This window comes from Ctenocephalides felis, unplaced genomic scaffold, assembly GCF_003426905.1.
Source record: "Ctenocephalides felis isolate EL2017-DRISC unplaced genomic scaffold, ASM342690v1 CF-g0.4_SCAFFOLD_03573, whole genome shotgun sequence".
In the NCBI taxonomy this organism is placed as follows: Eukaryota; Metazoa; Arthropoda; class Insecta; order Siphonaptera; family Pulicidae; genus Ctenocephalides; species Ctenocephalides felis.
This window is the reverse complement of record NW_020539727.1, coordinates 4,779,534-4,794,000: the sequence shown is the minus strand read 5'-3', so window position 1 is coordinate 4,794,000 and position 14,467 is coordinate 4,779,534. Positions and strand designations below refer to the sequence as shown.

The 14,467-nt window shown below is 29.6% G+C and overlaps 1 protein-coding gene across 1 annotated transcript in view; it reads left to right on the top strand.

Annotated features, from left to right (window-relative positions):
- LOC113389331 overlaps positions 1-14,467 on the top strand; it is a 50,154-nt gene that overhangs the window by 21,845 nt on the left and 13,842 nt on the right. Inside the window, exons 2-4 of the mRNA XM_026626374.1 lie at positions 7,600-7,769; positions 11,393-11,701; positions 12,962-13,075. Of these exons, the coding sequence (XP_026482159.1) occupies positions 7,600-7,769; positions 11,393-11,701; positions 12,962-13,075 (593 nt within the window). The remainder of the gene's footprint in view (positions 1-7,599; positions 7,770-11,392; positions 11,702-12,961; positions 13,076-14,467) is intronic.

Genomic DNA, 14,467 nt, shown 5'->3' with positions numbered 1-14,467 from the left:
TCAAATAGCTTTGAAATATATTTTATTCAAAAATATTAAACATTCCGTTGGGTAAATTATAGTAAACGCAAAAGAATCCAAAATGGATATTTTTGCATATCTTCACGTTTCAAAGGTTCTGAACGTTTTGGCGTAGCTCAGAAAAAAATGATGTATTTGTATTTGTATTTGTATGTATGTGTATGTTTGTATGTATGTATGTACGGTTACAACCGATTTGAATGATTAAAAAAATATTCGATTCCTATTGACGGGAAAATGTGCTGATTAGTTTCTGATAAAGGCAGGTCCAACCGTTTCGAAGATACTGAGCAAAGAAATGTCAAAAATGGTAATTCAGGTTTTGTTGAAACGGACCGTCCAATTTGAATTTTTCAAAAGCATTTACATCCTTTGATGGCATGACGAACTTATAAAATTTTTGGAAAGACTGGTCCAGCGGTTAGAAGAATCAAAGAAAAGATAAAAAGAAAAATTGTATTGGAAGTCCAAAATGACATTAGACATATGCACATCAAAGAATCAGATATTTTATAGAGATTTTAATAATAAGTACAAATTTTATTTACATTTTTATAGGTTTTGAAACTTCGATATTTGGTCTCTTAAAGAGCTACACAGCGCAATTGCTTTGACAAAAAAAATTAAAATAATTAAGAAAAAAATGTAATTATCTAAAAAGTTTTTTTTCAAAAAATCCTTAAATATCTATTATCTTTAATTGTGTTAGTTATAATGTCCTAAGCGCGACCCATCATTCCAAAGTTTGATGTATTTTTATTACTCAATCACTTTTGAACTATAATAATTTAGGATGTTTGTTTTGAATTTTAGATCATGAACTCTATTGCCATGCTAAGTTTCAATAAAAAAGCACGTTAAAAAAGCTGTTAAATTTCATTATATTTACCACGTATTTATGTAATGTAATTTATGTAATTCACAAACTTTTTGTTTAGAAAAAGATTATGTGAATTATTAAACAAAAATTATTTCCACTTGTACTGGCGTTGATTTTGAGATATATTTTCCATTGAGTTCTCATGTTCATGAATTAACTAACAAAAATTGTAACAATCGAAACAGTATAGTGTGTTATCTATAGATGGTGTAATATTATCCTCTTTATCTGACTATAGTGAAAACAAATTTGCATTCTCGACATCACCATATATCATATAGCATATATTTCGCCTAAACTTTATCTGAAATTTAATATAATTCAATGTTCATTTGTGATAACACAAGTTTGTGTATCTCAAATTTTGAATAACAGATATTTGTGGATTATTAATGAGTATAAAAGAAAACGAAGCAATTATGCCACTTTGAATCAGTTTCTGTTTTATCATTAAAAACCAATAAAGAATTTTAGAAAAAGAGTGTCATAAGGTTCACACGCCATTGAAGTAAAACTTATTTGCTACTGTACAAGATGGTATTTAGGCAAAAATAACAATTTTGAATAATGTTTATTAGTAATGTGGTAACACTTGTGATGCACACATTATTAGCGTCAACCATTATACACTTTATTATATAATGATAAATTATGAATTATATATTTATAATAGCATTAAAAATATGTATAATATTCAAAAATAATAATGTAATAAAGTCAAACTTCAAATATGACATGATCGGTTTGTCATTGTAATTAGCATTTTGAAATGAACCTTCATTAGAGAAATAAAGTAATTGCTGATTAATAATTTCTATAATATTCGTTTACACAGTTGATTGTGTTAAACAACGCCTAAACAAATATTGTTTTTGCAACTTCACTCATCATGTAATTGTGATTCAAGAACTTCATGTAATTAAAATTAACATACATTAATTGTCTTTTGGTTGTACTTTTTGGCTTGTGATATAATCTCATTCTTTGAATAGTGTGTAATATCTGTCTTGCCTAAAATATTTTTCTATTTTAATAACTTCAAAGATTTATAGAAACTACGAATAATATAGAAATAATTTCTAATCAATAAACTTACGTTTAGTACACGGCACAAATGTTTAATGGTTTATTTATTTTCAAGGAACAGTGTCAAATATTTTTTTTGATTCAGGCATTTTTCATTAAATCAAGATTAGTACTACGATGTAACTTTAAAATGTTTAATTATCTATGCCGATTTCCTTGTTGGTATCGGTACGCATCAACGTCGATGCCGGTACCCATCCAACGACAGATCTCTATTCACATACACGACAACTAATCACAATCGACCCGTATAGAAATGATATCATCGAGAGCGAATGATGAATCATTGGCACTCGACTCTTATCTTATGGACTCTTATCTGCCGTAACGCCCTTCCGTTGCATTCGTACGGATTTACACCCAAGTCGAGCCTAAAGAAGTTTTTTTTCAAAAGTTATTTGGCAGATCCTATGAAATAAACTTAAATATATACTTACTACACTATATTAATGATCTACTCCCTTCAGGAACGAACCTCAGGGAAATTAAACTTTATGGAAGCTTTCTGCAATTACCGGGTGTTGCTAATAATTTTATAATTCTCCAGAGTAATCAAATATTTCATACAGTACACAAATGTCATGGCAAAGCCATTTTTGAATTTCATCTATATAATGGAGTTATACAAAAGCGATTAAATAACTATTCGTGTCATGCAAAAGCAGTCAAATAGGTTGATACGTTACAAAGTAGGTCGCAGTACTGTTGCATTGCACATGGAAAAACTGAATACTTGAGCAGAGAAATGATAGATTTATGAGTGATATTGTCAATATTGTACAGAGATTGTTTTATTTATTATCAATATGCAGTATCTCATTAATTAATTAACAAGACCAATATTGTTACCTATATATCATAAGTAATACAAGTTTTATTTACCTAAGGAAATAAAAACAGCAAGTCCAAAATAAAGTAAAATATCATGCAATGGATGAGCATTTTTTTTTGTTTTATTTCTAAGTAACAAAAATTATTGTCATCGTTAACTTCCCGAAGGCGAAGTATATGTTTTCATCAAAAAATCCGATTCGCTAATTTTATGTTTTCTCGAATCGAATGAGACCAAATTTGGATAAAGTATGTGTGATTTTCTGCCGTAAATCCACGTTTTCTCAAAAACGGCCGGAACGATTTCAAAAATTTAAAAGCCATTCGATGTATCTCGATAAGCGCGACGATAGGTCAACCCGTTTCTTTGTAAATAGCAGAAAAAGGTCTTGATTGACAAAATAATAAATAGAGGAATGAAAAAAATAGTAGAAAAGTGAAAAACAATGTCTACGCAATTCTGAATCGATTTTGAAAATTCAAAAATCATTCGAAAGTTTTTGGTAAAGATTGGGCGAGACGTTTTCTTGTAATAAAGTGTTAAAAAAAATTTCTCCGATTTTCATGATTTTTATTACCATAGTCTTAGTTTTTAGATACCATAGTCTTCTAGATCAGGGCTTCTTAAAGTGGGACTCTACTAGAGAGGGGTCGCAAAAATCTGATTCTTTTCAATCATTATAAACAAAATTTTAATATTAGTATTATTAGGCAGATTATTTTCACAATAATTTATGGCATTTCAAGCTATGCTATTTGGCCGATATTTTTGATAAAATCAATGATTTGAATTTATCAATGCAGGGAGTCTGCGTTAATATGTTTATGTTAAAAAACAAACTTGAGGCCTTTGTTAAAATAATTGTTATATAGAAAAACAAAGTCGAAGATGGATCGCTCGAAATGTTTCCATTTACTAACGAGTATACAAATAATAACAATATTTCAAAAAATGATACTCCTATAACAAAAATTATAGTTAATCATTTCCCAATGATATCGATACATAACAATGAATTTGCAATCCATTTTCAATTGAGATGGAAGAAATTAATTTTTTAAACTTAAAAGCACGAGAAGAATTTGCCGAAATAACAAGTGATACTACCTTGGGCCTCAGATTTTTTCAAGTGCCTGTGCATGAATTTTAGATAGAAATCAAATCAGAATATCCCCTACTATCGGAAATGGCAATAAACAAGTTACTACCATTTTGTGCAACATATTTATGTGATTCAGCCTTTTCCACATTAACTTACATAAAATCAAAATACTTTTCATTTTTAATAAAATTGAAAATTGAAATGAAAACTTATTACGATCTGCACTAACTCAAATTAAGCCTAGATTTAATTATTTGTGTAAAAATAAACAATCACATCCGTCAATTATAATATATTATTTGATGTTAATAATATGTTTCTTTAAAAAAATGGTACAAAAGTTTATTTTTCTATTGATTATATAGAATAGTTTTTATGTTTTCTTATAAAGAAATTGTTCCAAAAGTTTATTTTCTCTATTGAATATATATATATATATATATATATATAGATAATATACGAGGTCTGTTCAAAAAGTACCCGGAATTTTCTTTTTTCAAAAAATATTTATTTATTCGTCTACATTAATGTGGTCCCCTTCAAGTAGTCCCCCCCAGATAGATATACACTTATGCCAGCGTTCTTTCCAATTTCGAAGCACCCTTGATATTCACTTTTTGATATGTCCTTGAGCACTCTCGGCGATTTTCTTCAATCGAGGAAAACCGCCGTCCTTTCATGGGTCTCTTCAATTTGGGAATAGGAAAAAGTCACACGGAGCCATATCTGGTGAATATGGAGGTTTGGGGCATGACTACGGTATTGTTTTTGGCCAAAAAATTACGAAAGCAACGACGAGTGAGCAGGTGCGTTATCGTGGTGCAACAGCCATGAATTGTTAATGAACTGATATGCCAACTTCATCAGCAACTTCTCTAATTGTGATTCGGCGATCATTCATAACCATTTTTTCTACTTCTTTCACATTCATCGTTTTTTCGTTTTTGTTGACGTGCTGGGTCGACCGGAGCGTTCGTCATCTTCAACGTCTTCGCGGCCATCTTGGAAACGCTTATACCACTCGTAAACACTTGTTTTTTTTCATAGCAGACTCACCATAGGCTTTTGTAACATTTCACACACTTTGTTACACTTTATTTCATTTTTTACGCAAATTTAATACAAATTCTTTGACTTTTCAATTCTTCCATTGTAAAAATCGCCGAGCTCAGAAAAACACGTCGAACTTAGCGACTACCACAGACAAAGTAAACAGTGAATATAGCTGAAAATTTCATCATACTTTAGGGGCATGTAACCAACACAATAAAAAAAAAATTTTGACAATCAGACACTCCAGACCCGCGAAATTTAAAAATTCCGGGTACTTTTTGAAACACCACCTCGTATATATATATATAGATCGTATATATTATATATTATTTTTATTACTTATATTATTTTTATTGATTTACGCCCGAATATTAAACTCAAATTAAACATATATATATATATATATATATATATATATATATATGTTTTGTCATCGTTTCCAATTATATATCTGTGATATGAATAGGTACATATTCTTTAATTCTTATTTTATTTACATCGTAAAATAGTGCGATATTACATCTACATCTACGGATAATATATATTTTATTATATGGAGTAGGGGGTCGTTTAAAATTTCCTAAGCTTGAAGGGGGTCGCTATATAAAAAAGTTTAAGAAGCCCTGTTCTAGATCATACTAAATTATTATGGCTCTACGACAAGTCGCTTAATTTTAGAAATTCGTCAAAGTTTACAAAAATTAGTATCGTTTTTTTGCCGTTTGTCAAAATTACAACTTTCATCGACGTTTGCTCAACAACGCCTAAACCGATTTTAAAATTGTTAAAACAAATTGATGTATTTGGATGTGGATTATCTTTTCTCAGTTTTGTGCGACGTTCGGCTGAGCCGTTTTTTTATAAATAGCAGAAATCGATTGTAAATAATCAAAAACACTTCGAAAGATATTTGTTGCGAATGATACTGATTACTTTTAGGTAAAAATCTACCGAGCCATTTCCTTGAAATTAACTGTTGAAAAAAAAATTTTTGTCGATTTTTATAAACTTTTTTTGGCAATAGATATCATGGTACTATAAAACATACTAAAATAGACAAATAGTTCAATGTTGAAAATTCATCAAAGTTCTAGAAAATATCATTGTCAAAATTTGTGTCAAAATCTGCTTTTGTAATATGTAATATAATTGATATTACTTGTAATATAATTAATATAATTACAAGTAATTAAATTGTGTCTAAGAAAATTCTATTCGAAACCGAATTGTTTAGATTTAATTGAAAGCGATAAATTTATTTTTAAAATAAACAGTTGTTTTCAATTTCGATTGATTATTTCAATTCTTACACATTTCGGGAAGTTCATTCAATTTGTCTTAAGGCTAAATGCCACTTTCAACTAGTTACAGTAAAGTTTTCTGGTTGCGATATGGTGTTAAGATTTGCTTTTAATACATCAGACTCAAATACAAGTTAAATCATGTACAGGGTGGGCCATTTAAATTGGAAGTATTTGTTTCTGAAAAATATATGAATAAGAAAAACAATATTAATTATTTTTATCTATTTTGTTTAAAGGACCTGTGTTATGGCTATTGTCAACTTCCCGGAGGACAAGTTTATGTTTTCATAAAAAAATCCGATTTGCTAATTTTTTGTTTCCTCGACGTTTCAAGCCATTCTGAATCGAATGAGACCAAATGCGTGTGTGTGAACAGACTTAGTTTGCAGACAGATTTAGTTGCCGTAAATCGACGTTTTCTCCAAAACGGCTGGACCGATTTTAAAAATTTAAAAGCCATTCGATGTATCTCGATGAGGACTAGCGTTTCTAGCCATAGGCGATGATCGGCCGGGCCGTTTCGTTGTAAATCGCAGAAATGTGAAAAAATTTTCGTCCACGTTTTAGCCCGCAATTCTGAATCGATTTTGAAAATTCAAAAACCGTTCGATAGATATTGGTTGGGAATCATGCTGATTAGTTTTTGGTAAAGATCGGCCGGGCCGTTTTCTCGTAATAAAGTTTAAAAAAAAATCGACGATTTTTATGATTTTTTTTTGACGGTATATACCATAGTCTTCTAGATCATACTAAAATATTACCGTCCTGCGACAACTCGTTTGGCTTTAAAAATTCAAAGTTCAAGACATCAAAGTTTGAGAAAATGAGTAGTTTTTTTTGACGTTTATTAAAATTAAAATTAGACGATTTACTTGGTATAACAATAGAGTAGTTGGTCTTGATGAACATACTAAACCATTAAAATTGTACGGAAACTGATTCAATTATAAAAATTATTGATTTGTGAAATTTTGCTCTTAGAAAATATTCCGAGTTAACGTGTTCGTTCGTTTTCAATTATGTGTAATAAATCCTCTCGGAATACTTCTAATCACTCATAAATTAATTTGTTTATTATTGATTAAGACGATTATTTACACATATCGGCAAGTTCATGTAACTTGCCTTAAGGCTAAATACCAATACCAACTAATTTGAAAATGAAATCGAGAAAATAAATCGTGTTGCTTAATGCTTCCAATTTGAATTGTCTATTTTTCACTTTGAGTCGCGTTTTCATACTGTTTAGAAAATATTTCATTTGCATTAGAATAACTGTTTAAAATATACCAAAATCACATTATTTTATTTCCTATTTCAGGCAATGCATTTGTGGTGAATGCAGCCCTGTCGGATCTTCTAATCAGCGGTCTTCTAGTGCCATCATCGGCAGTGGTCCTCCTGGCAGGAGCAGACGATTCCATAGCATTATGCAGATTTCAGTGGTTTCTGGCTTCTACAAGTTTTTTGGTCACCGCATTTACCATGGCCGTAAGTATAAAATTGATACTCGGCAAACACAATTTAAAAAAATAAATAAATTGCTTATGATATAAAATGATATTGTAATACTACTGAATTCAGATTCTAAAGTAAGGTAACGTACATAAGTTCACCTATTGCTTTGAACCAAAATATTATTATCTATAAATATAGGGTAGGGTGGAGCACATACGGCCAATTTGACTTTGAACAATTATATTGTGAAAACCAAACCAGTTACGTCACAACAAATAACACATATCAAACAAACAACTATCTGGTTATGTTCAGTAAAACTCCCTTAATAAAATAAATTTCATGGGTACATTTTTACAGAGATAGCACTGTATATAACCTTGATTTGGTATTTTGTCAGAAAGATTTATCGGTTGAGTAACTATTTATTTAATAATTAATTTACATTTTTGTTTACTATTTTTCATTATTTACACCTTTGTCAGGGTAAATGTGGTAAGAATTAAAGTGATGCTTATTATACATTATTTTTCCTCAAATTTCAAATATTGTTGGAGTGTTGTATCTTTTTACCCTATAAGATAATGTTGGAAAATAGTTAGAGACAATCATTACTTGATTATATTATTTTTGTTTTATAAAGGCGCGGTTTATAACTAGTTCAAGTAAGTAAAGACTATCATAGTGCAAATATGTAAAGTTGTTTCGAATTATTTGTAGTCTTACAAATCTTAGTTTTTAATTCTGTCTAACAGCATTTTTTTATTTGGAGGCCCGTGAAATCGTATCATTACAATTAAATATCACTATATAAATTTTAAATTTTGCCATATTGTTTTTTATATTTAAAAATGAACTAGTGACAAATAAAATATGATTACTCCTTTTTCATTTATACTTGATAATTTATAAATATCCATTAATCAAAATTAAAGATATATGAACTTGTCATTTATGAACACTGACTTATCAAATTGCAAATGAAGTTAAGAATTAAGAAAATATTTTCTATATGCTATTGTGTAATGTGGAGAACAAAAATTTATTTCATTATACTTATATAAAGCGTCTAATATTACATCAAATAAAGATAATAAAATATTCTGTTTCGATTGTTCGAACTTAAGTTTAAATTCTTGAACATGAGAACTGAATTGAAAACATACATTACGCGACAAATGGAAAATTTCTTGTTTAATAATTTATATAGTCTTCTTTATAATCATATTAGGGTTTATAAGTTCGAATGATTATCGTCATCCTGAATAATAAATTACAATGAGTACTCAAGTAGGACAGAAAAAATAAGGCGATAAAAGACACTTTAATATATAAATTTTAATAGTCTGAAGGTATAGTTTGTATTTTTACTTGAAACTAGAGTTTATATTATAAACTCTAGTTTTAAGTCATAAACTCTATTTATCATTCCAAAATCGGCATTCATGCTGCCTTCATCAAAAATTAAAAAATTGATCTAAGAAGTTCAAAAACTATTAAAAAATTAAATAGCCTTATTTATTTACTTAAGTATATACTGCATCTATACCAAAGATATATAATTAGTATAAAAAGTTTTATTTTTTTTAATAGCCCAATTACGGTTACAACTCATTCTCTTACAAAATAGTTAAATCATTAGGAACAATTTTTGGTTAATATTAAGTTAGGGATGAAGAAATCGATTATTTTTGGTTTAAAATTTTGGTTTATTAGTTTAAGGTCAACTTCGATCATTACTCCGATTTAATCGGCAATTTCGACGACCGGCCTACCTGTGCAAGGTGCATCTTTATACTCAAAAATTCCTGAATGAAATTTGCAAAACCAAAATTGCACATAATTGGCTGTTACAGTATCGTAACCATAAAAACCATTCACAATTTTAGTCGCCTGGATTGCATTTTTGCCTTTGTCAAAGAAAAACTGTGAAAAGTACCAAATTTTCTTTTAGTTTACTTCCATTTACAACACCCTATAAATCACTGCATGCACCCAACAAAATATAGCAAATGAATTTCTTTAGTGCGAAATGTCACTTTTCTAACGAGCATAAATCTGAAATTGTTTGATTCTATACTTTACGAAAAATCTGTCGATACAGAAAAAATAATGGATTTCTTTGACCCCAACCTAATATTAAAAGTTGTAATAACTTTATCCTGAAATGAAAACTATAGAACATTAAAATCACTTTTTTAACTTCTCGTAGGGTATGTTATAGTAATCGCAAAAAATCGAAATTGAAAATTTTTATATATTTTTACGTTTCAAACGTTTCTGAACATTTTGGCATACCTTAGAAAAAATGCATGCAAGTGTGTGTGTATCCATGTGTACATGTATTCGTGTATGTTTGTGAGTATATATGTGTGTGTTATATGTGCGGATACAAATTTTCGTCCATGATTTCGGGAACACAAGTCAACCAATTTGAATAATTAAAAACCATTCGATTTGTATTGATAAGGAGACGTGCTGATTAGTTTTTGGCGAAGGCAGGTCTAGCCGTTTTGAAGATGCCAGGCAAAAAGTGCCAAAAATGGTAATTGATTGTTTGAGAAAACTGAGCGTCCGATTTATATGATTTCAATTTGTATGATTTTATTTGTATTGACGAAATGAAGAATTGATATCATATCAAATTATCACATATTTAATAGATATTTCAATAATAATAACATTTTTTTTCACTTTTCTATAGGTTCCGTACCAACGTTTATCCGTTATACTGCGACGCGGCGCCCACGCGCTTCGATATTTTGTTTCTACGCAGCTAACGTATCGCGATTGTTTTGAAAAAAAAGTTCAAAATTTCCAAAATATTTCAAAGTAAAAAAATCAGATTTTTCAAAAAGGTCATTTATTTTCAAAAGATTTAAAAATCTCAAAAATCGTTTTTTTTTTTAGAGTTTTAGGAGAAAATTGAATCTTTTTTAAAAATTTAAATTTTTGGTGCAAGAAAGCTTAATTCAGTTAAGGCACGATGCCATGCACCACTAGTTCTCCAATGCTTCTACTTTCTATAACACAAATTCTAACAACAGTATAGTAGTAAAAAGTTCTTTTTTCATTAAATTTACACTTTTTTGGCTGAATCATTGGAGCGATTTACATGACGTCGTCGTTGATGCTTCGATAGTGGACTGTAATTTTTATTAATCGAAGAAATGCGAAATCCCCACGATGATTGTGCTAGAAAATGAAACTTCTCTTAGATTCACATTAAATTTATTCTATATACTATTTTACAAAACACCTCCTTATTCTTTGCCTGTTTATGCTAGACTGAATATTCATTTGAATTTCAGGCCCGACGGAATACATTTTATTGACATATTTTATAACCTAATTATATAGCCGTCGAACCTGGGCAGGATCGTCCCTGTTTACGGGATTAACAAACTTTTCCTGATCGTTATGTAATAATACTTTACAATGTCACACCAGATGTTCTGGTTTAAAAATTATCCAATCATTATGCATTAGTGATATTTTGGTAACAGGCAACATAATTTCGCATTGGATTAAACGTTAGAAATTTAAATAATCAAATATGTTTTTATTTGATATCCATCTTTGGCAAAATTATTTCCAAATTAAAATTGATTAAATACTAATATTCATACTAATTTAACTCACTTATTTATATTTAGCTCATAGCAGGAGAAAACCTATCCCGTGTTTATCCTGATCGACCATCCAACAAAGTCTTCCTGACACCGGCAAGGTGTGCCTGCTCGATAGCCCTGGTTTGGCTAGTTTGCGTCATGGTGTGCTCGGTGCCTCAAATCATGAAGAATCAGGAAGCTGAAGACCTTATTATAATAAAAGGCAAATCTCTCACTAGAGAAACCATGAACGATGGATTTCCTGGCTTAGATTATTGTGCCAGGAGATTTAGGAAACTGGGAAGACAGTTGGATGATACGGATGAAACGCGGGCGGGGCCTATAGCTTTATTGGTAAGTTAATTGATAATTAATTATATGTAGAAACATATAACATGTCTCGATTAGAAGAGTTTGTTTTTAAAACCTTTCCATTTATTTTATTTTTTATTTATTATTGATTTTATAGTTTTTTAAAATTCGTGCTTTGTAAATTGTATAGTAATTGGTGCATTATATTTCCGTGTTTTTTGTTTTTTCTTCAAATTATTTGTATGCACTGAGGATGGGTCAAATCAGGACCCGAAACGTTTGATAATAAAATATTTTACTTCAATAAAATAGTTTCAATTAATGGATGAACGCCCAAAAAACAACTTTTTTATAATATTTCACCATCTGAGAAAACCTTTCAATTTATATATCTATCTTATATATAAAAATGAATGGCAAAATGTGTTGGTAAGCGCATAACTCAACAACGCCAGGACCAATTTGGCCAATTTTTTTTAAATGTTCGTTGATATCCAAGGATGGTTCTTACGGCGAGAAAAAATCGAATAATCGCCGGGAAACCCTAAGGTCAGCCCTTTTCTTTTTCTCATGGAAACGTTTTCTAACTAAAACGTAGAAACAATTTGAGCTTTATTGCTATTATATAAAGTTCATATTAAATTACAAGCACACAATGTATACTCCTTCTGAACGATTATTCGGATTTTGATAAATCTTTCTGAAGTTTGTTAAGGAAATTTTGTAAGATGTATGTGATTATAAAGGAAAAAATTGTAAAAAACGACATGTCATTGTTTGCATTGAAAATTACCATCTGCCAAAAATATCAATTTACTTATAACAATGATTTTAATTTTAATTTAATTATGACAATATTAGAATACGTATAATAAATTTATGATTATGAATGACAAAAATAAAATGTCAACATTATTATTGCCAAAAAGCAGCCAGAGATTGAAATAATATAAAATACAGTATATGTATGGCAGATTGAATGATACACATATGAACAGGATATGACAAATTAATTCACTTAAAATATGAAATTAAGTATTAATCAGGGCCGGTCCTACCTTTAATGCGATGCATGCGAAAAATACGAGCGCACGCCTTAGGGGGCGCCAACACAAGATTTGGATATTAAATTTCAATATATATTTTTTTTCAATATATAATTTCTTTGCATCGTTTAATATAGTTATTATTTTTAGGTAAACGGTAAATACTAGTATATTATATTAAAAAATTGTAGACAAGGGTACAGGACAACGTATTTACAAATATTTCTAAATATTTACATATATTTCTTTCCATTAGGTAACAGTATGCGTCCCATGTAGTATTGCACTTCTCCTGCACATTTGGGCGCGCCATAGAGTCTCCAAGGAACAGCAACGCGCCTGCTCTCGCAGTTCTGAGCACAAAAGTCCGGTAATTTTAACATAATTAGAAATAATATTTTTGTAATTTTCTCTTTCTTCAATATTAAAATATAAGAAGTTTCATTTTTAAATCAGACAAAGATGCAACAGCATCGCCGAGTGTAAAAAGTGTACCTCTATATTTTTTATATTTTTTAACTAGAAAAGTTATTTTCAATAGTTATAAAGTTATTATAAAATTTGACTTATTTAGTCAAATGAATAGTAGCGATTTTTTTAGGATTTTAATAATTATATAATTTAATAAATATATAATAATGAAAGTTAAAAATTTAGGGTTTAAAGATAAAAACATATGGGTTTATTCACTTCCCGAAAAAAAAGTTCGTATTTTTGCAAGAAAATCCGATTTGCTAATTAACTTTCTGTAGGGTAAGTTATAGTAATCGCAAGAAAATCAAAAATGAAATTTTTCATATATCTTTGCGTTTCCAAGAATTCTGAGTTATTTGGCATACCTTAGAAAAAATCGTTGTATGTGTGTGTGTGCGATACCAATTTTCGTCGACGATTTCAGGAACACCGATCATCTGATTTGAATAATTCAAAAAACATTCGATTCGTATTGATGAGGAAACGTGCTGATTAGGTTTTGGCAAAGGCAGGTCTAGCCGTTTTGAAGATACGAGGCAAAAAGTACCAAAAACGGTAACTCAGTTTTTAAGAGAACGGAGCGTTCGATTCTAATAACTCAAAAAACATTTTACTTGTATTGACGAATGAAGAACTGATTAAATTTTGGGAAGGTAGGCCTGGCGGTTTCGTTGATCTAGTAGAAAAAATTTTAAAAATCATTTGGCGGGCAAAAATGATCATTAAACATATGCATATCAAATTATCATATATTTTATGGAGATTTTAATAAAGTGTATCAATCTTGTGCTTTGAAAAAAAGTTGAAAATTTTCAAAAAATTTCAAAATTAAAAACACTTTTTTCCAGAAATTCAGTTTTCTCAAAAGTTTAAAATTTTCTCAAAAATCAAATTTTTGCGAGTTTTTAAAAAAAATATTTTAAAAAAAAATTAATTTTTGGTAGGTAAGTTTCAGCAATTTGCCTTAAGGCACGATGCCATACACCTTTAGTTTTATTTTTGTTTTCTCGACATTTCAATCTTTTTGAATCATATGAGACCTTTAAAAAGTAGTGTGTATATGGAACCGATTTTTGCTTTTCGTCTTTCTCGAAACTAACTCGATTTGTTCTTTCAAAAACGGCTGAACTGATTTCAAAAATGTTATCACAAGAAAAGTGCAAAATAATTGGTCCACGATTTGACCAAAACCGATTTTGAAAAATTAATTAAATGATACCATTTGGGGATCATGATTATTTTGAATTAGCAAGATTGGGGCGAGCCCTTGCCTTCGTTTTTAAATGTT